The sequence below is a fragment of the Apostichopus japonicus genome, chromosome 11, assembly GCF_037975245.1.
Source record: "Apostichopus japonicus isolate 1M-3 chromosome 11, ASM3797524v1, whole genome shotgun sequence".
In the NCBI taxonomy this organism is placed as follows: Eukaryota; Metazoa; Echinodermata; class Holothuroidea; order Aspidochirotida; family Stichopodidae; genus Apostichopus; species Apostichopus japonicus.
Window position 1 is genome coordinate 12,999,917 of NC_092571.1, and position 23,443 is coordinate 13,023,359.

The window sequence follows — 23,443 nt, forward strand, 5'->3', positions numbered from 1 at the left end:
GCATTCAATAGGGGCAACGGGTGACAACTTGTTTAGGCAGGTTTCAATGGATGCAAGCTGACTTGAACAGGTCTAAAAACTGGGATTAGGAGATTAACACTGGTGTCAATGCTTCACCTTCAAATCTCTGCTACCATTTTACCTTGTTTTCCTGTAACGAGCTTCCATTCCCCAATTCTGACTGCTGCGTGACGTCGTGGGTCAAATGGCAAAGCACTCGCTTTGCCCCAGTAGAACTCATCCACAGGTGTCCAGCGTCGGTTTGCAACGGTTTGATCGATGTTGTGTAGAAGGACTTTACGTGGAGAGCGTTTGTTCTTTCTACGGAATAGGAAAACTAAAAATGTTCACAATTCTGTCCTTTATTAATTTCCAATTAATCCAGTTGTTTACATTTTTATGTCAATTATATAGAAAGACACACATACACACACCACAAATCATCCTTTTCTTCTAAGACAACTAACGATAAATGAACACTTTCAACTCGTATGTCATGGGTGATGTCACTTTGCTGTTACCACTTACATTGATTCCATTTAATTTACAAAAAAAATTCAAAGCTCATATTATCATGGTGTGGTTTTCACTTCTGGAACGGAAACTTTTCAACACCTTTGTGAACCATTCGACAAAGTTGACCACTGACTTGATTATTCCAAATTCGCCAATAGCGATAAAGAATCTCAAAAAATAAAATATTTATATATTTATATTCTTAAAATGGTGACTTTCCTTGACGATTTAAACAACACAGCTTAATTGATTGGTGGATACGATAGTTATGTTATTCGAAGAAGAACCCGACAAGCAGCTTGCCGTTGTCGTCAAACTTACGCTATACTGGGCCACACGTTGTATCCATCTAGAGGAACAGTTAAGTCGCTCAGGTTACCCTTGGCCACACCTTCCACGAGGGTTGGGAGCCAATCACTAACGTGCATTAGCTGTTTGTTAGCCATTCCACGAACGAACGGTGGCATCAATTGACTGTGGACGAACCCAGCTGACCGTATTCCACCCTCCCAGAGTGTTCCTTTCTCACCTCTCAAAGGCCAGTTGTTGCCTCTCTGGTACAATCGTCCACCGTTGTCTAAAAATATGAGTAAAATTAAAGCAATTGGCTTTCGCGTGTTCCTTTGTCTATGACTGAGATTAATAACAGCTACACTGCACATTTATTATGGGGGGGGGGAAGAGGGGTGAGGGAAATCGCCCCTCCCCAAAGTTAAGTTTTACATACCCTCCAGCATAATGAAGGGCCCAATATGGTATAATAGGCAGAGGTTACCTTAGCATCACCCATAACCTTTAAAAGTATTCACAATAATGACAGTATTTCGACAAGAACATTCCACAAATTCAGTGAACATATATAGAGAAGACATTTTATCTCACACAGCCACTTGATTTAATGCGGTATTATACTAAACAAAATCACTATGTACAGCAGGTGCGAACTGTGGAATAAATTGTTACCGACTCTTTAAAGCTACAACCGTCGGCGCCAAGGCCCGTAAGAGAACTGGCGTATTTGGAACCCTCGGATTTAACAATCATCATTCGCGCCCAAGAGGAAACCGGCGCCTAAGGTATACTCAAAGCTGTTGGCCCTTAGGCGACTAGGACCCAACGACGTACCGGTACCAATTCCGAGCCACTAAGCCGGTATAGGGCAATCCGCCCATGCACTTCGAAAAATTTACAATACTGATGATGCGAGGGAGTGAATAGAGGATCAATTTACAGGTATGTAACTGTATCGTTTGACCGTTCTGTTTGATTTTAGGGCTCCAGCTCTTTTACAGAGATTAAAGAAATGATGCATCTCTTTGCCTGAGAAGATAATTGCAATAGAGGCCATCCGTGTACTTGGGATGAAATCGTCATGACAACGAAGGGAAATAGCGCCCTGAAGAAGGGATTAACTTAGATGTTTTGATATGGTCATACTTGGAAATTTGATGATAATGTTCTCTTCCTGTATTCTTTTCCTGAATGATTCTTTCGACTTTAGTATCTACAATAATGTGACAATCCAGTATAGACTTAGAGTCATGACGTATTATTATTGAACTCTTTGCGGCCTGCTTTGCGAGTATACCACTATAGCTCCCTTCTAACAGTCTTCCTACACTGGAAAATTGGTTATACTATCCCCTTTAATAAATCGCTATTCGGGCAGCAACGGATGAGAGCCTTGGCTACTGAGGCGGAGAGGTAGAGAGGGGGGGGGTGGAGGGAGGGGGGAAGCCAGTAGTGAAGTGAGTGTGCGTTTGGTATCATAATCTATGTATATAGATAGCAGCTCTCTGATTTAAGCACACAAAAAAACAACCTAAAGAGACTACAAGTTGTACTCAAGGATCTGCAATTTATCAGCTCACTGGTATAGCTAATGTCAATGGGCGACTCTTCCATGCCTAGTGTCTTCCTTGGCTTTTGGTGGGGAAATATAACTCTATAACCACCATTTCACAATCATGCACGTTTCGTAAGTATTCACTACTTTTTATTTTTTAAGTTCTCACTCACCGGAAGTAAATATGATGACAGAATTTTGGTAGAGACCTTTTCGTTTCAGAGTGACGGTAATGTTCCTGACTGCTTCGTTAAGGAGATAAATCTGGCCGGCCATGATACGTCTCAAACGATCTTCGATATTGTTGAACTTAGACTGATATATCTTGGGTACAGTGGCTGGGCTGTGGACCATTTCAAAGGCAAGGTACAGAAACAACGGCTGGAGGACGAAGACAACGCATAGAGTCACATGTTTGCATATTCTCCAATAACATATCGTATATTCAATGAATTAACTCAACAGTTATAAAAAGTTTCATTCACATGAACCAGTGTTAGAATCGTTTGCCAAAGTGGCTGGACTAATACGGTTAAACAGACCATTATGTCAATTCCTCAAAAACGAAGAAAATATATAAAAAGAAAACATTTTGACTTTTATAAAAGACCAGACATTTTTTACAAAACAACAACGAGGCAAAATCTTTCTTCTTGAGGCGGGAATGGTTATCCCTATACTAGTGTTAATGTTTACTTAAAATGTTTGATATATAGATGTAGTAACGTGTACCTTATAATCACAGTTAGGCATGGATGTAGCTTAAAGATGGAGGAATCGGCAGTTTACACTTTATTGCTCAATCTATACATATAGCGAGAAATTGATTCAATCTGGCACTCTACTCTCTGGCAATAGAAACTAGGTTAATGGTGTGGTTGGCTGTGTTGCCTCCTTTAAGGAGATTAACAGGGACCTGTTGAAGGCTACATGATTAGAAAGAAAAACACAAAATTGTTTCATGTTTCCGTTCAGATGACTTTCGTATTTATCATAATATATATATATATATATATATATATATATATATATATATCTCTATATATATATATATATATATATACATATATATATATATATATACATATATATATATATACATATGTACATATATATATATATATATATATATATACATATATACAAATATACATATATACATATATATATATATATTATATATATTATGATGAATACGAGCCGGAGCGAGCCGACACGCCGAACCGAGCCGGGCCGGGCAGGGCTGAGCTGAGCAGAGCACTAAGAACAACACAACACACACAATAATAATAATAATAATATCTACACTTAACCCACAACTTTTCTAGAGGACGTGACTAGCCTCAATTATATTGAATATAAGAACCAAAGCTGAAAACTAACCTCATAATATATTATTTAACATAATAAAACCGTATACTGGCATAATTAAATTAGGACAATTTGAGCCCCATCGGAAATTTACTGGGCGACTGGTTACCAAATTAACTGCTACACCGGTTGTAGTTGTAGTTCCGGTGTATCGTGCATATAGATAAAGGTTACTACTACCAAGGGATTGACATGTATTTCCACAGACGAGAATATTTAGCGGACTATTTCTTCGAGTTTGCATTTGATCAACTAAAACGATATTTATTTTATTACTTCTTTTAACAAGACAAATAAGCCGTTTTCAACTCATTCCTTACTTGAAGCATGGAGGTATGTTTTTACCTCCATGCTTGAAGTTACATTATCACGAGTTGACCCCATCCCCCTCCCAACTAGACAACCCCATTCCACCCCAATTTGAGAAGAAAAAAATTTAACCGGAAAATAAAATGAAGACATTTTGTGTTAACGATCGAGACTGACCTTTGACTTGTCATGTGAGCTGATAATGTCCATTGCACGTTTAGTATAAACATGGCTACAGAACTGACCTTCGTAAGCCGTCGAGGGAGTTTCGTTGACATAGAGGGCGTTACCAGCAATTTTCCTTTTGGTTTTTATGCGTCTTCTGTGAGTGTAATGATTCGCTGTACCGGTTAAAATTCCTGAAAGGTTAATGTATACAAGAATAAGTCATTTTGCCCTCCTGTACAAATAACGTAATAGCTGGGAGCTATAATTATGTGGTGACGAAAGCACAATATCTTCATCTTTGGTCACCTCTAGACATTACAGACTATGCCTAACACTCTTAATTCAAACAAACATTTACTATATATACGCATTACGTAATTATTATTTTTTTTACCATTTTCGTGCGTGCTGACTCTATAGTTAACCATATATGATAAAATTATGATAACGTACTGTATACTTATATTATTGCCACGCAAATACACACTTAACACCTGTGGATAATACGCTGGTTGTCCCTGTTTCCCTGTTGCCAACCCCATCCTACCCCGCTTCAACCCACACCAACTCCTCCCCTTTCCACACACCCTTGCCATACTCCACCCCTACCCACCTAAGAATCAAAACACCAACCTCCACTATCTCACCCAGTCCCTACCAATCTGAACTCCCCCCCCCCCTCTCTCTCTGAGTGCTACCCTTGTATCAGCATACCTTTCCTCTGTCCCTTCACAATTTTATTGTACTTTTAACATTTGTGAAGAATATAAAACAACCTTTACTATACACACAAAAAGATATAGGATATTTATATATACATATATACATAGTCTCACTTGCACTGCTAGAGCAAGATGGTCGTTCCTACGTGGAATTATCACTTTTGAATTATCACGCTAGACCGGTAGCACGTTACCACTGGCAACGGCCGACCGATGTCCTAAAGATAATTTGTCTCACCCAAGTAGCTATCAAAACCACGGCGTGTAGGAAGACAAGATTTATTTGAGAATCCAAGGTGCCACTTCCCAACGGCATGTGTTGCGTAGCCTAGATCTCGTAATTTCTCGGGTAGAATCTTTTGAGTTTTCGGTGTGCATAAACCATCTACTGGAGAAAAGTTGACATGTTGTAGACCCATATTTGCCTGCAAAAGTAGTTAAAAAGAAGAATATATACATGGTGAGATAGTGTAAGTGATACGAACATATAACGTTTCATTTGATAATACACAGCTTTTTATAGATTTACCGTACTTTATATTACACTATTTGCTTCATTAAACTCAAGTTTCTGGTGCAATTCCTGTTATTTCCATTGTTTATGTTATAATGGTTTAAAGAAAAACGTGAACCTATATTCGCTAGCTCCCCCTTGCATCACGTTCACGTTTGAGCCTGCCGACGATTTTATATCTTTGCACAAGCTTTTGGTGTATGGTAAACCAACGAGCAGGCACTCAAGTACTACTCCACGCGTAGAAATGCGATGGCGCGCATCAGAACGCGTCATTCTCGAAATTTAACTGAGTCTGATAGTGTAGTGTTAGGATGTATCGTAAGCCATCATAACATGTTATTAATACCTTTCCTAATTGCAATTCTCGCGATAGCTACGCGGACAGCGTTCTGGTATAGCCAGTGTATTGAACATAAACGTTGTTGCATTGATATCACGTTGCTGAATTGCGCAACCAGTTTGGGACAATATCTCCAATGCTTATACCACATAATGTCCTCTAATATAATGCGTGGAAAACATTCGTACTTACAGTATGAACAGTTTCTAACGTTTAGCTGGATAAACAAAGAATATTCATACCACTCAAACTGTCAGTACGCGTGATTTGAATAATGATGTGAGAGGACAGTTTTATAGGAAAAGTTTGTCCCATCTGGGTGAATTTCGACAACAATGAATTTGTATGTTCGATATGAAATTACAATCAAAAAAAAAATGGAAAAAAAATACATCCAGCGAACGAATCTCTTTTCTGAACTTTTGTAAGTGTCTTAAACGTTGTGCATAATTATGGCCTACATTCAGCAAATCCCATAGTCAGTGTGGTCGGATTATTGTATTGGGAAACCGACCCAACCACACAGGAAACCGCTTCTTACCAAGAATTTATAGATGATAATGAAAACGATAACAAATAATGGATCGAAAAGGAAAATAAGGTTCAACACATGACCAAAAATTATTCGGAGAGAGATTCTGGCTATGGCCTATACAGTAGGACTAGCTTAGTTACACCTCACAAATACATACTTTTTGCTCAAAGACCTTGTTTGACAATTCTGGTACAGGTTACATTATTCGTGGTTTGAGAAATATTTAGGGCTCTATATATTTAACATTATTCGTTGTAATGTTTCTTTGTGTTTTGTTTTTATTTGCTATTGTTATTATCATAATTGTTTATCATCGTCATCATCGTCATCGTCGTCGTCGTCGTCGTCATCATCATCATCATCATCGTCGTCGTCATCTTCTTCGTCGTCGTCATGGTCATCGTCGTCGTCGTTGTCATCGTCATCATCACCATCATCACTATCATCATCACTATCATCATCATCACCCATCATCATCACCACCATCATCATCTTATTATTTTATTATTTTTTGTTAACCCAATAGTTCCACGAAACACATAATACATGTTTTATACAAATAACAATGCCACGTCCCCATTGCCATTCAACAAAAAGGGGTATTTCCAGGTAAATCGGCCTTTTGTAAGGATTAGTCAATCAATAACTACAGGCAGTTTTTTATTTTCATTTTTTACAGACAGTTGACTATTAACAATTTTAGAAAAAGCAATAAAATCCATTGCTAGGATGGGATTCGAATCAGCGACCTCTTAGGCAAGTTACAGCAGGGAGCTGCTACTTGGCCCAAGTAGCAGTAGCAGCACCCACCCCCCCCCACCACACCCCTCCCTCGGTTATATAGTAAATATAGTAGGCTGTGGCGTGAAGATTATTAACCAACATGTGAAATTGAGTCCAGAAACAACACCTTAAAGACATGCGGTTAAAGATCCGCGTTCAAAACAAACTTAGCTGGATCATGCTCGCCGCAACTATATAATTCACGTTGTTGTAAACAATAAAATCTTCCAAACCTTTCAGAGAAAGGAACAGTTTGTTTTCGTCTGCGGTTTTCGTTTTAGTTTAATTCGTAGAAATTCAAACTGGTCGTGAATAACACTGTAAAGGTGGTTTATTTGTTTATAAAGTCGTGATGTTATAGGGCCGGGTAGTTTACAAGAAATCACGTGAATTACGCCTCTGGTGGGTTACAGGGGGGTCGGAGGGGAAGAAGGAGGGGAAGGGCGGAGGGAGGGGGAAGGTGGTATAAAGGTCTATCTCGTCTTGAAGGCCAGCCTCCTGAGCCTGTGGATGAAGATATTGCTTACATATAGGCCTCTGTTCGTACTACGCAGTATTCCTACCTATAAAATTCCCCCTTCACCCACACTCTTCAGTGGTGACTGAAATGGGGGAGAGGTCTAAGAGGAAGGGGGTGTCCCCTCCCTTTTGGCAATTTTTTAGTTTTGAAACGTCCTTAGATGCAATCTGGTGCATATTTTAAGTCAAATTTGATTTGCCGACGGATCTGGAAGTGGTGACTGAAATGGGGGAGGGGTCTAAGAGGAAGGGGGTGTCCCCTCCCTTTTGGCAATTTTTAGTTTTGAAACGTCCTTAGATGCAATCTGGTGCATATTTTAAGTCAAATTTGATTTGCCGACGGATCTGGAAGTGGTGACTGAAATGGGGGAGGGGTCTAAGGGGAGGGGGTTTCCCCCTCCCCTTTGGAAAATTTTTAGTTTTGAAACGTCCTTAGATGCAATCTGGTGTATATTTTAAGTCAAATTTGATTTGCCGACGGATCTGGAAGTGGTGACTGAAATGGGGGAGGGGTCTAATTTTTAGTTTTGAAACGTCCTTAGATGCAATCTGATATATATTTTAAGTCAAATTTGATTTGCCGACGGATCTGGAAGTGGTGACTGAAATGGGGGAGGGGTCTAAGAGGAAGGGGGTGTCCCCTCCCTTTTGGCAATTTTTTAGTTTTGAAACGTCCTTAGATGCAATCTGGTGTATATTTGAAGTCAAATTTGATTTGCCGACGGATCTGGAAGTGGTGACTGAAATGGGGGAGGGGTCTAATTTTTAGTTTTGAAACGTCCTTAGATGCAATCTGATATATATTTTAAGTCAAATTTGATTTGCCGACGGATCTGGAAGTGGTGACTGAAATGGGGGAGGGGTCTAAGAGGAAGGGGGTGTCCCCTCCCTTTTGGCAATTTTTTAGTTTTGAAACGTCCTTAGATGCAATCTGGTGTATATTTGAAGTCAAATTTGATTTGCCGACGGATCTGGAAGTGGTGACTGAAATGGGGAGGGATCTAAGAGGAAGGGGGTGTCCCCTCCCTTTTGGCAATTTTTTAGTTTTGAAACGTCCTTAGATGCAATCTGGTGTATATTTGAAGTCAAATTTGATTTGCCGACGGATCTGGAAGTGGTGACTGAAATGGGGGAGGGGTCTAATTTTTAGTTTTGAAACGTCCTTAGATGCAATCTGATATATATTTTAAGTCAAATTTGATTTGCCGACGGATCTGGAAGTGGTGACTGAAATGGGGGAGGGGTCTAAGGGGAGGTGGTGTCCCCCTCCCCTTTGGAAAAGTTTTAGTTTTGAAACGTCCTTAGATGCAATCTGGTGTATATTTGAAGTCAAATTTGATTTGCCGACGGATCTGGAAGTGGTGACTGAAATGGGGGAGGGGTCTAAGGGTAGGGGGTCTACCCCTCCCCTTTGGAAAAATTAGTTTGAACGTCCTTAGATGCAATCTGGTGCATATTTTAAGTCAAATTTGGCACGGAAGAAGCTCCCGTTCTCCTTTTTCTATTCAGTTTTCCTTCTTTCTTCCCCTTCCGCTCTCTTCACCTTTTCTCCTTTTGCCGACAGACCCAAAATTTGCCGACAGCGACCAAATTATTGGGGGGTGTGACACCCCCCCACACCCCCCCCCCGCTCGCTACGCCCCTGCATCCCAGAACATAAATGATAGGTCTAATTGTGATAACAATGGGCAACCAATAACGAGGAAGGTACGGCCGGGGTCAGTGAGGGTCTCCTGTAGCCCGTCTCATTCCTATTCAGTTTATAGAGGGTTAATTACAAAAGACGCCTAGCTTTCTTCCCGGCTATATCCTAACACACTATAGTTTCCATGTGAGCGCAGTCATCACCACTGACTGTTCTTAACTGGATCAGCTATAAACAAGCATACCAACCTCCCACTGGCATGAACACATCTTCTTTCAAGAATAGTTAATGTTTCACTTTAGCAATAAACCTATTCCTTTATCGTTCAGGAATCTCGGCCCGCTAGAAAATGTTCACTGAGCGACCGAGATTTTCTCATTAGTATGGTTTGGTATGTGTGAGTCGGCATTACTTGAGAGAGTAGTATTTGATATAACAATAGGGACAAGTGACAGGTAAAAGTTTCAATCGCATATTTGACTCGTATATTGCTGCATTATTTAACTGAGTAAGACAAGTTGCCTGCATATAAATAGAGTACCTTACGTATAACATCAATATACGTAACCGGCATAGTTTAAATGACTGTAATAAGTTTTAAATGTACTTTGAGATTCTTTACGACGCCATTTTGGATACGATGGAATTCCGCGCAACCTACAAATGAATAATTGATAGACTTTGTTTCAAATGACGTGAATTTATAGGCATGTTAACATAAAACTCTGCTTGAAAATCGAAGCCTTCGAGGTCAACACGGTCGTCGGGTGGGATAGGATAGGATGGGGTGGGGGAGGAATGGTGTGTGTGTGTGTATTGCAGTCGTATAAGCAATGCTTAAAGTGTCCATTCCTATGAGTGTGTTGAATAGCTGCATGTAATAGTGAAGCAGCCTTTCGCTGGAGAAGTTTCTATGAATTTCAGGTGGACACGTTACCATCATGGTATCATATTTCACCCCCTCTCCTCCGCAAAGTTTATGAAGGGGAAATGTGTCATTGACCCCCCCCCCCTCACACACACGCGAACCCACGCACATACACAAACTAACACACCAACAACCTACGACGACTTGAAGCAATCGTACCCATGGGCTATTGTATTTAACTGCAGTCAGTGGACTTACAATGTAACAGTGGACTGCAGTGAAATATATTACATTGCTAGCAGTGAAATTTGGAGGAACCGCGTGTGTTTACTCTCTAGTCATAATCCTTTCCCTGTACTTCGTGCCTATGACCCTCGCGGTACCAAACTATATGCACTCAACTTGACCCCAGCTCTGCGCCACGTTCGTTAAAACACCCCTGGATTCGATCCTCCCACTCACATTGTTAATGTTTATACAAACACATTGTTCGTGTCAGATATACTGACAAGGGACGATGAACTAACAATTTACGAGAAAAATTAACCAAAGACCCCAAAAATACCCCCCCCCAAATAAAAGAGGGGGGAGAAAAGAAGAGAAAACCGAAATATGACCGCTGTTAGAAATGATAACTATACTGAAATGATTTGAATAGGCATGACATTTATTGTGTGGTTTTAACACCGGTTGTACGTGAATCCCAGGGTCTCTATAAATATCTTTTAAAAAGGATGATACATAGTGGTGACACATTCCATGTATAGAGTTGATATAGTAACGAGCTCCTATAGAAGAAGAAGAAAAAATGTCTGAAAGCAAAACGGGGAAATGAGATTTGAAATTTCTCACAGATTAAGGTTTTGTTCTCTGTGGTTTGAGTGTTGAAGTGCGTAGCCAGATTTGTGAAACTGAAGACCACTCTAAGAATCTTGAGAACAGCATAGGGAAAACATGGTCCTCCACTCCACTCCACCCCACACCAGCTATTTATTTACCTTCCCATACAGTCTGTTATTTAACATAGCCTATACCGTAACTAAAAATGAACAAATGCAAGGCATATAGTATGATGACAATAAGGAGCGAGTATACCTTAATGCGAGTTAACATAGAGCTTCAACAGGTTGGGCGTAGAGAGCGGGGGGGGGGGGGAGGGGGGTATGATTTCACAAAGTTGATGTAGACTAAAGACTCGTATACCGTGTGTTTGTAATTTAAATGAAGGTAGTCAAAAATCATGATGATAATAATAATAATTTCGAGTAAACGTTGAATATATCACAAAATTAAAAACCCAAATGTTACAATAGCTCATTTTCAGTCATTATAAAGATATTCCTGCTCTTTCTTTGACAATATATAAGTTACTACCACGCTTGTGTATGACTTGTCACTTGTAGCATAGATTTTTGAAGATGAGTAGAAACCTTTGGATCCTATTTAAAGTTAATTCGAAATGAAATGGCCTATTGTTGTAGCCTGAAAAGGTGAACCATCGTGATAAGCGCCATTGTCTTCTTTTAGCGTGGGTAGAGTTGTTGCGACACTCTCTTTGAACTAGCCGCTCCGTGGTGTTAAAGCGATTTCTGTGGTTAGTAGAGTTGATAACCGTATATGGTGCTGTCCAGGGACGCATTTTATGTCCAGGTTCTATAAGAAATGTGGAATCTACGTAAACCAATTAAGGCATTAATGCTATCTTGTACAATAACACATCTGTTTTGAGAATTAAAAGTATAACTTTAAACAAATTGATAAATTTCAGAGCGTTATCATAAATAAATCGGTGAACGTTTTCAAGGCGATCAGACTAAACACGAAATAACTTATCAAATGTTATAATGTTTCGGTTTTGTTTCATTGTGTAAAGCAGATAAATAAATAAATTTCAGTGTCGAATAGCAAAATAGCAACAGGGCTCCGGCCCGGGTGCAGCAATAGAAGTGGGCCCCAAACCATTTGTCGAATTAGGTGATCATTTTTTTCTATATTTGCCACCTCTAGACACACCCAGTGCAGTATATGGGACCCGTCAAGTTCACAGATTGAACATTTGATATAAATAGGCTACTAGACACTATGTCGACCTTCCGACTGGCTCCAGCGAATGGGTGGTTATTTTTTTCCGATTAATTTCACCGCCCCACCCACTCCCACCCTCCGAAGAACGAAAATTAACGAGTACATATATTTCTTGGCCTTTCGTGCAGCCTTTAGATTTCCAAAATGCTACTAAATCGAGTACAAATGTACGATTGTGAATTCGAATACCAGGCAACTATGCTAGAATATGATAAGTTTAATCAATACGAATCAGACTTGTGTTGAGTCAGTGTATACTCGTACTAGAATTCTAGCATAGTTGCATGTCTATACTCGTACTCGCCTTTATATATTGGTCGTGTCTATTGGCACGTGCACGTGCCAATAACAACCGTTATTGTTACGTTGACGTACCAATAAGCATCGATATTCGCACGAACATGCTCGTGCTTATAGACAGTGACTTTACACACGAAGGCGTGCCAATAAGGATTGTTATTCGCACGAACGTGTATGTGGGTATAAGTAGGCATGTTAGCATGTAGTGATTAGAAAAGCACTGAGTAGGCGGGGAAGGTAAACCATGGCCCCAACCACAGTGTTGGGTGTGCACGGTCGATTTGCCCCCCCCCCTCGCCCCCCACCTCAAGATTTTGGTCGATGAAAATTTGCTGATTCTCAAAATAATGGTTATCTTTTTCAAAATCAATAGCCAAATCTGTAAAATATGAGAGAAATCAGAGATGTGATCAATTCTGGGAAAATTCAGAGAAATAATTACAGATTTTTTTTGGAATATTTCAGAAGAGATTTGTTGCAAACTTTCTTAAAATGCATAAGGAATATGATGAATTTAATTCATCTAGTCGCTTGTTTGCTGCTTCAACGGTTTTGGAATTCTTTATTACAAAAATAGAAAAAGTATCCGCAGATATCCTTTGAACATAACCCTGGAAATCCACATAGTTATCAAATTCCTGTTCCATTGTCATGCACTGCTGTGTTATTGTCCATCGATGTCCTGTTCATCCCTCCCGGCCAGCACATATCAGGACAGTTCATTGGTTACATCAACCACGAGCGCTGATTGGTCAAGTTACATGTGTGCTAATAGTCAATGTTATTCGCACGATTACGTTCGTGAGAATAGCCACAACGTTATATATTTGTACTCTAACGTTATACTCGATGCGTTTTGTAAAGTACGGTACTACGGAGTCGGTAAGGATTCAGGAGGCTACGTGCAATAGGACGGCACTCGTAGGCCTATATCCTTGTACACGCACTCGAACACATTCCAATGTGAGCTTTACTTGTACTTGTGCTGTTGTATACCCCGTACAACACGTCTGGTATAGTATAACTCACTACTCAACTAACATGTCGACATTCTCATGCTATGGCCAAATGAATTAGGAATCGACTGAGTGATTTATACAGTTTGTCATTCCAACACAGCTAGGTATAATTCATATCAGTATACAGCTATATGCATGAGTAAAACACATGTCCATAAATATGCGAAATTGTGATATCTGCTTAAATTACTGCACACATGAAAAATAGATCGCCTACACAGCTCCCAATGCATGCGCCACGCCAATTTAAATAATTATTAATTATAGTTTTTTTGTCTTTTGAGCGATTTTTTATAAGAGTTCAGACAGAAATTCCACTCTCATGTGTACAAACAAAAACTAACTAGTGGGCTAGTAATCCCATATTCTTTAAGAGGTTCCTATGCCTGGGCCAAATGATTGACGGGTTTAATGCAAGCTGGCTATAGTAGCAGTGCGGTGATCCGCTATGTTCTGCATGAACTTGTACATCGAGTTTCCATTTAGATAACACTGCTCGGTTGAAATGACTTAATTTGCTGCAAAACCTTTGAGCTTCGAGGGGGTAGACCTGTTTTGAGCCAAAACGTATACACATCTGATCCTTCTTTTTTTATTATCTAAAGTTGTACAAATAATGTACAAATTGGCTGAAAAAGCTGTCAAAACAGCAAAATGTATTGGAAATAAATTTCCAATACAAATATATACAAATATGTACAAATATATACAAATATGGGTTTATATACAAATTCTTGTATGTCTTTTGAGATATATAGTTAATTTAATCTTTCTTTATTGCTTATAAGGGAATGGCCCACGCACAGGAAGAATTAGAAGCACCGTATATGTATAACCATATTGTTGCATGTGTACAACCGTTCCCCATACATGGAACATTAATCGGCCAAACACATTTTCTGTACTAAACCGAGCAGAGAATTGGACTCAGAATTGGAGTCCGCGCTAGTACTCGTAGCATATTTGCCTGTACTCGCCTTAATGTGTTTTCTCTCGTACTCGGGGAATGATTGGAAATCTAGTATAGATATACTACAGTGAAATATCAATATCCTCAGTATTGGCCTAAAATATGCTAGACAATCAAATAATGGTCACACACGGTGCTCAAATTTGAACAAGGACTTTACTGCTGCCCATAGATAGATATATAGATAATTACGTAGCAAAACGTCTTTCGTTTACTTCAGAAGTCCTTTTTGTCCGTCAAAGCATCTTCTAGGACGTAGCATGAGCCACTTGAGTGACTTAACAGTACAATTAACATATTGTCATTTACTTTACAGCTCTTTCGTCGACATACTTTGAGTTAAAATAGTCTCCATAATTCAAGTCGACGTACGTATGGAGTCGACGATGGATACAGTTGATTGACTTCAAGCCGTCTCTGTTAAACTTGCTTAAATTTGGCCGCTAAATTGGTTAAAACCCCAAATCGCATCTGTTGCTATGCAGTTAAAATTCAAATGAGTTTTATCCGAACGATAACGATGGTAAACACCTTGATAACTATTCTTACTGCGGCTGTTACTACAATTAAAAGTTTCCATATTTTTCCCGCGTATGACTTTAGCAGGTAGTCAATAGATCATAGCATCAGCATTCTGATATCATTTAGCGAGTTTTAAAGGAATATAACTAACAGTTGATTGTTCTAACAACATTACTAGAATTTGTTATGCATCCGAAAGTCATAACCACATCCAAGTAGAGAATTTCTAAATAAAATAAAACTGTTAGCAAACTGCTTCTCCACTAGAGAGCCTGTGTAATAGAATGTGTTTTTTCTCTCCACCCCTTGTCTACTAATCCCCTTACATGTATCTCATTGTGTTGTTCACCGTGCTCATTAACCTGTCTGTATTCTGTGCGTGTTTTTGTCCCTTATGTTACTGTTACTTGTCATTCAGCCTCTGAAGAAGATCCTGCTAGGATCGAAAGGTCAGGCCAACTTACTTGTATACACATCTTTAAATTCTGTGATATCTTGTGAATGCACCTGGCCATAGCGGAGATAAATGATGTCATCATATCATTGAGGCTTAATCATTTTTTTTCTGTGCTACATTTGAATGATTTATCCACAGAGGAAAACAATATTTCTTCAAAATTATATCGTTTTGATGAAATTCCACAGAATATTGTCAACCAAGCATAGGCCTACGTTCCAAATACGTATCACGTTTGAAGGTTAAATCAAGGAGAAGATTATTGCAGGAACATATATGGTGATAATGACATGACATAATACTATGATCCATATCCTGTGGTAAGGTATAGTTTAGCCAATCAGAAAACATTGCCTCATGCAACAAGCAAATCTTTTAACAACGGTGTTATCGCCGAGTGGATGCATCAATGAGGTTAAGCAGTCGGGAGGTTCGGGGTTCGATCCCCGGCCGGGTCATGGTAAGGTGGGTTTCTCATTCAAGAGAAATCTACGGTTTTCCCATCTGAAATGACTTTCTAAAACTGAAAAGATTCCGAATTTGAGTTAAAATGTTAAATTGGATTGTTTGAATTGGAAGCCACCCGACGTGAAAGTTGTAATCTATAAGCCCTTGCGGGATTCTCCCACATTCGTGGTCGCTTAAGTGTCGTAAAAATAACTAACTGGTTATGATTATCTCGTGCAGTGAACAAGATATAATGAGATGGAGTTTCCAACTAATAGCGTGGAATATAATTCTCTTCAAATATACTGTCTGCCATCGAATATCCCTTTAATAGGTTATCAAACTAACCGAGCTGGTCGCGGCATCACATAGGGGTGCCATCGACACCTAAATTACTTCCGATTCGTAAGGAATTATGAGTATTAACAACTGAGTTCAATAAGTCAATTACTAGACTCTTTATTTTACCTTATGTCGGGTTATATCCTATATACAGTCGGCAATATGAAATTCAATGTTATCTGATAAACTTCATGGGGTCAATGGGGGAGGGAGGGGGGGGGCTGCATGGGAACTATGGTATAGAGAATAATGCAATAATTTAATCTCATGTTGTTTAATATATTATACTTGTTCAAGACAGAATGAATACTTCAAAAAGGGGGCACGGTGATATCGTCCACTGAGCTCGACCTGGTTAAGCTTAATTGATCGATCGATCGATTAATTGATTTTGTGGTACTCTGAAATATGTGGTAATTTCGTGCGGCAGAAGTGCATTAAATGATAATTTTCAGCACTTTGAAATATCCAAATACAACAAGAGAGAAAATATGTGTGCTTATATAGTAATGTTCTATAGCAGGCGAGTTCTAATTTTTTAAATACATGTGTTAAATATCTACTCCATAGGGCTGCGTGGATTATTGTGCTGGCAATAAAGGCCTTAGTGTATACCTAAGTCAATTCATGGTGGTCAATTTTCTTTCATAAATTCTAATATCTCAACAACAACAAATTTTCTTTCCATACGTCATAACATGCCCCTGACAAGTTTTCTTAATGCATTGTTAACTTTCTACAAGCGTCCACAAACAAATGTCTGTTTTTTCCGGACACGGACTGTTGCGTTGCCTCTTCTCATCTATAGGAACTGATCTAGCCGTCCTCTGTGTTAGACTTAATAGTCCAGCCGCTTGGTTGATTGAGAAGCCTCTCATGTTTAATTGGTTATATCTAAGAAGAAGAATATAACTGGGACAGAAATGCAACTTGAACAGATTACAATGGCTTTTAGCGGTCTTTAACATATCAGAATAAAATTTCGGGAAGACAGTCAACCTTGCAAGGCGATATCTTTTGCTGTCCCCACAAAGTAAAGACACCACGTGCTATCAACATGGAATATTAGTTAAATGGTTAATCAAATGAAAAAAAGACACGTTCCTAGAACGGTCAAGCAATCGGCCTATTTTAAGATATACGTGTCTAAGGACCCTTAAAAATAGGTTCACGCACACCTTTTATCTTAATCTTATTTCTTTTCCTTTTGTGGGGTGTGTTACCTCCACTAGAGTGACGAATTAATGGGATAACCTTAATAGTCAAATTTTGCAGAAGTATACGGTACAAGATGGAACACTTCTGTTCTGCACAAAGTGAAAACGCAGATGCTCTCTGGAATAAAAAAAGGTACTGTCTTTACCACAGATTGAAATCCTTAATGAGGTTGTCAATGGTTGTCAAGGGCACTGTCTATAGATCAGTAAACGCTTGACAAGTGAAAGAAGAGTCACAAATTCTTTACATAGTACACATTGAAAAGGTAAATGTATACATTTCGAATGAACTATTTCGACGTATATGCTAATATTAACCATAACCCCCTCCCCACACACATATGTATATATATAAAGATAGATATATATAGGCCTATATATATATAAAGGCCTATATATATATATATATATATATATATATATATATATATATATATATATATATATATATATATAATGAGTATAAAATCGTAATGAGTTGGAAAATCAAGAATAGCGATAAAACTTCCAGCCTCCACCGGGATTCGAACCCGGGCCTCCCGCTTTATATGCGGACACCCTAACCACTAGGCTATGGACATTGATTGTATGTCCAGAGGTTCGAAACTGGTAATGCTATATGCATGTTTTCACTATGTCAAATATGGTAAACGGTGGGAAGTTGCAAAATGGTGTTATATTTTTTGCTACCCTCCAAAACATTTTGGTGAACCATTAAACAGGGTTGCAACTCCCAGTTTCAATATTCCTATGCATGGTTTACACAATACCAACATGTCAATTGCCAATGCATGCCACCTCCCTTTTGATGCAATGGGTAAACCGGTGTATACATGAGAACAACAATACTGCAGGTACAGGTATCACTGACGTGTTTCAATAACATACTATTAGTACTTCTACATTGACAGCCTTTCGTATCTCATGAGATTACTCAGTCGAGTTAATCCTGTCAGCAGGGGCGTAGCAAAGGGGTTTTTGTTGGGGGGGTGTGGAGAATTTGATTTGCCGACGGATCTGGAAGTGGTGACTGAAATGGGGGAGGGGTCTAAGGGGAGGGGTGTCCCCCTCCCCTTTGGCAATTTTTTAGTTTTGAAACGTCCTTAGATGCAATCTGGTGCATATTTTAAGTCAAATTTGATTTGCCGACGGATCTGGAAGTGGTGACTGAAATGGGGGAGGGGTATAAGGGGAGGGGGTGTCCCCCTCCCCTTTGGAAAATTTTTAGTTTTGAAACGTCCTTAGATGCAATCTGGTGTATATTTTAAGTCAAATTTGATTTGCCGACGGATCTGGAAGTGGTGACTGAAATGGGGGAGGGGTCTAAGGGGAGGGGGTGTCCCCCTCCCCTTTGGAAATTTTTTAGTTTTGAAACGTCCTTAGATGCAATCTGGTGCATATTTTAAGTCAAATTTGGCACGGAAGAAGCTCCCGTTCTCCTTTTTCTATTCAGCTTTCCTTCTTTCTTCCGCTTCCGCTCTCTTCACCTTTTCTCCTTTTGCCGACAGACCCAAAATTTGCCGACAGCGACCAAATTATTGGGGGGGGGGTGTGATACCCCCCCCACACACCCCCGCTCGCTACGCCCCTGCCTGTCAGAAGCTAGATCATAAATGTCTACGAGAAAAAAGCTGTCGGATGTCCACATAGTACGTCGTGTTTAAACTGAGGTATATCTGTTTTAGCGGAAGAAGGATTACATGCCTACCTGAATTGGGGGAAGTTTTCAATTTTGAACGAAGGCAAATCATTCATAATTTCATGAAGAGCAGACGACACGTCGTATTTTTCTGTTTATTTTATTAGTGAAAGACGCGCCCAGTTTAATAGATAAAACAGAGTCAATGTGCTTCAATGTTAAACATTAGGTTTCTTATCTCCAATTGTAACAACAATGTATCTTACACAGTGAGACGATCTTCGACATGCAAAATAAAGTCTAGTGCTCTTACCGTCTGATAATTACCCCTTTCCATTTCAATTTGGTTGCTAACGTGCACATTCCCGCCAAAATAAAGACATGATGCACGATGACGTAAGACCGCGCCCCTTTTTTGATCGATGTAACGCCTCATATATATTTGGGACAAGTGACACGACGATCAAAATAGAAACACTTAATAACAAATACGGTTGCCATTAACTGGTATCATATACTTCAAGCAGGAAGATACACCCTTTATGCTAACAAAATCGTGGCGGGGGGGGGGGTCGGAATGTTCGAAACAATTGAAAAATATTTCTCTCTGTGAACATACAAAGATTGCTATCGTTGTTCTTCTCCGCCTTTAATAAACGATTTACCTTGTATATCATACACATCGATTACTCATATCCTAAGTTATATCAGATCTAACATATCAGTGTTTCATGAATATTCAAATAATAGTCGCACCATTTTACGACCAGTGCAGTTTCCATGGCAACGTGGCAATTTCGGATGGTATCGCCGGGTTAATGAAAGTTATTGAAAAAAGGTAAGTATTTGATATATAAAATTCAAAATATTAAGAGACCTAATCATAATAATAAGAAAAAGGGTATATCTAGTTTGAATATTAAATGATATGAATATGCTAAAATTACAGTATGTATGAATGCACTATACTTGGGACGATGACGTTGGATATAGAATCAAACCCAACCACCATCGTGTACTTGTCAAAGATCCTTGTGATGTGCAACTTCCCACAAACAGCTGAGAAAAATCAGTTTATTTGTTCTTTCATACACAAGAATGAAGTCTACTTGAGCAAAACCAACGACTTGAGCAAGTCTAAATATGACGTCGTCGAGCCAGATATGCTTCATTATTGATTACAACGCGTTCCAGTGACGTCATTACTGCACTTACTCAAGTATTTTGCCTGGCACGTGAATATCAAAATAGGCTATATGATGTCTTCTCAAACAGAATACATTGTCTGCTAGATTTCGAGGAAGTTGTTTCTTTTTATACGAGTATCTACCACTGTCAATTGGTTTAACTTTATTACAGATGGGCTCGTACATCTGCCTGGTTCAAATGCCCTCTTTCAGATTACATACAGGGTTACCAAGAAGGGGGATTATTAGACCCCGCTGCAGAGTCCTCACCCCTCCCCACCCCACTCCAGTGCAATATAACTAGCGTTCACCTCAATTATTGGACCAAGTCACTGTACCTACATCCATGCAGGGAGTTGTTTAACAACTCCCTGATCCATGTAGCATCAGAATATACATAATGAAACGAAATCTCCCAAGATGCAATTTTATAACGGGAGATGACTGGAGTCATAGAGATAATACTGTGAATCGTGTCAACGATTCGAGTCAGGAACGGGTTATCTTTCCATCTCAAATGACTGAACTACCATTTCGATCTTTCAAGATTACACACCTCCCCCCCCCCCCCCACCCAAATGCACCGGACTCCACTATGATCAAGTACATAAATTCAAGACCACATTATCCTTGTTGACACTGCGAAATATATCTAATCAGCCCAACCAATAATTGATACCACCATATGTAAAGTAACTGCCAAATAAATGTTGCAACATTATCATAGGCGTATGAGCCTAATTTGATTTGGGAGGGCTATAACGACTTGCCCGAAAAATGTAACCATTTTTTTTTGCGCGTTCCGCGCGCGTTCAACATGTTAATGTGCATATCATATAGGCATTCATCGGTTATTACATCACATACCAGTAACATACAATCATTTTCCGTGTTATTACCCTTCCATATTGGTTAAAATTGTTGGGGAAGTCGTTACAATAATTATGATAATAATCATATAAGTTTAACAATTGAAAAACACATTGCAAATTATTCTTCTTTCAGTAGGTGCCCGAAAAATTCTCAGCATATTGCCCGAATTTTCAAAAAAAAAAAATTGGTTGGGGGCTGAAGCCCCAGCCCCCCGCCTCCTACGCCTATGGACATTATATAAATAGCAGTAATTTACAATTGATACACGACGCTATAACTCACACCGCCTCATAATTATGTTCTAGCCTAATCGTTCACATTCAAAAACTAACTAAATAAATGAATAATTAAAAATAGATAAAAAATAAACAAGCTAAATAAATTTATTGAAGCCCCTCCCTCGGGGCCACTTACCACATACCGGCCCGTCATGAGTGAATTCCTCGTCGGTGAGCACTTGGGCTGTACGTAGTAATTCTCCAAACGGACGCCATTGTAGGCCAAGTGGTCCAAGAAAGGCGTTCTTATTCGTGATCCACCGTCGGCGTGCCATCCAACATCGTTAAAACCGAGATCGTCTGCAAGTAAAAATATTATATTCGGTTTCTGCGGAGTACCGTTTTTGCTATCTCCTACTTTCTTGGACGATTTGTCGCGCTGTGCGTTAGCTTTGGTATTTCGGCGGTTAGGTTCGCTGCAATTGGTTCTTCGGAATATTAAAATGACCAGGAATAGTTGGTAAACTAAACAGACAGTCAATCTTCGTATATCCATGCTTGACAAGTGAGAGTTTATAAACAGCAAATGGTGAAAATTACCCACAATAGGAAGTCTAAAAGCGAAACTTAAAAAATAAAAATATGGTCGGAGACTGTCGAATCAGGCTCAGTTCTGATGCCAAAAAAACTCCGAGCACTCAGGTGGGTGCAGGCACAGTGTTCACTCGGCAATGTAGAAACTCGATGCTTTCCTTTGATGGAGTTAATTAAACACACGAATGATCAACTTGTGAGAGAAGCTGCAGATGCATGAATAGGAAAGCTTCACTTTTGGAAGAGCTTGTTAAAAAGGTAAAGAAATCCAGCGGCATAATGAATGCATTGTGACAAACAAACGAGGATGGGAGGACGTTATCGCTGCTGTCTTCAAACTGGTCATGAAACCTTATTATACTCAACGTCAGTTAAACCCGTACTATTATAATTGCCATCCAATAATATCAATCGGTAATCCCTCTTGCAAGACTCAAAAGCGACCACAAGTTTCTTCTTTTTGACAAAGTAGCTTAGCTCGTCCCGTCCCGTCGATCAGGCAGAAAAGGGACAATCAAATGTTCGGTAACTTGGTTCGCAAGTAAGTCATGCCTCGCTAACTTCCATTGAACCGAAGAACCTATCCTTTGGCTGACAATATCCTCGGCAACGTGATGTCTTTTGAAACCTTGCGTGAACGCGGTTGTTATACACCTATGCATATATAACATAGAACTGGCTTTTATAGCTCAGCTGATCGAACCGCAGTGAGAGCAGAAAAGTCCCGCGCCATGTAAATGATCTCCGCCGCCGCACGTTATTAGCGACGGTAACAATGCTGCATATATCAATCCTTGTTAGTAGAATATGCCTATATATCGACAGATCTAGACAACATACTTTCTCTCGTTGACTATTGACAGTATATGGTCTGGGCTTGCTTCACCCTAACTGGCACGTCAGTTCCGTTAGACTATAATCAGGTTTGATTGACATGCAATGTTCATACGATTTAGCTTACCTTGAACTAGTAATAAAACGAGATAATAGTTTTGATCATTTTTTGTCAGCCGCGGTCAAGCTGGGCGAGGAGTTGAGCGTGTAAAAAGTGTAACCACCGCCGCAGGAAACCCGTAGGTACGTCACACCGCCGGGGCTCAGTGCGAGAGAAGAGTAATAATATTACCGATGTGCGTCAAGTGTCTAACACAGCAGCTGGTTTACCAACCCGACGGAAGGGTCGTCATTCTCCAACATATTTAAAAGTCAGAATGCAAAGGGAACATTAGTAACATACTTCGAACACCGCACATGGTTTGAGATTGGGTGGGGTGGATGGGGGGGAGGGGGGTTGCATGAATCTGACAAACGTTCACTCGTTGGGGAGAATTATTGCGGGAATGTCACAGTACCCCCCACCCCTTTCCCACAGTTTCAGAGGTCTTGCATCGGTAAGTATTGCAATACGGTTGGGTGGGTGGGTAGGCTACTGAG

General features: G+C 39.7%; 1 protein-coding gene across 1 annotated transcript in view; it reads right to left on the reverse strand.

Moving 5' to 3' along the window:
- LOC139975911 (arylsulfatase B-like) overlaps positions 1-23,089 on the reverse strand; it is a 26,894-nt gene extending 3,805 nt beyond the window's left edge. Inside the window, exons 1-6 of the mRNA XM_071984200.1 lie at positions 21,612-23,089; positions 5,171-5,357; positions 4,220-4,401; positions 2,536-2,743; positions 838-1,093; positions 143-321 (exon numbers count right to left, since the gene is read on the reverse strand). Coding sequence (XP_071840301.1) covers positions 143-321; positions 838-1,093; positions 2,536-2,743; positions 4,220-4,401; positions 5,171-5,357; positions 21,612-21,971 — 1,372 coding nt within the window. The 5' untranslated portion in view covers positions 21,972-23,089. The remainder of the gene's footprint in view (positions 1-142; positions 322-837; positions 1,094-2,535; positions 2,744-4,219; positions 4,402-5,170; positions 5,358-21,611) is intronic.
- Positions 23,090-23,443: the final 354 nt, after the last annotated feature.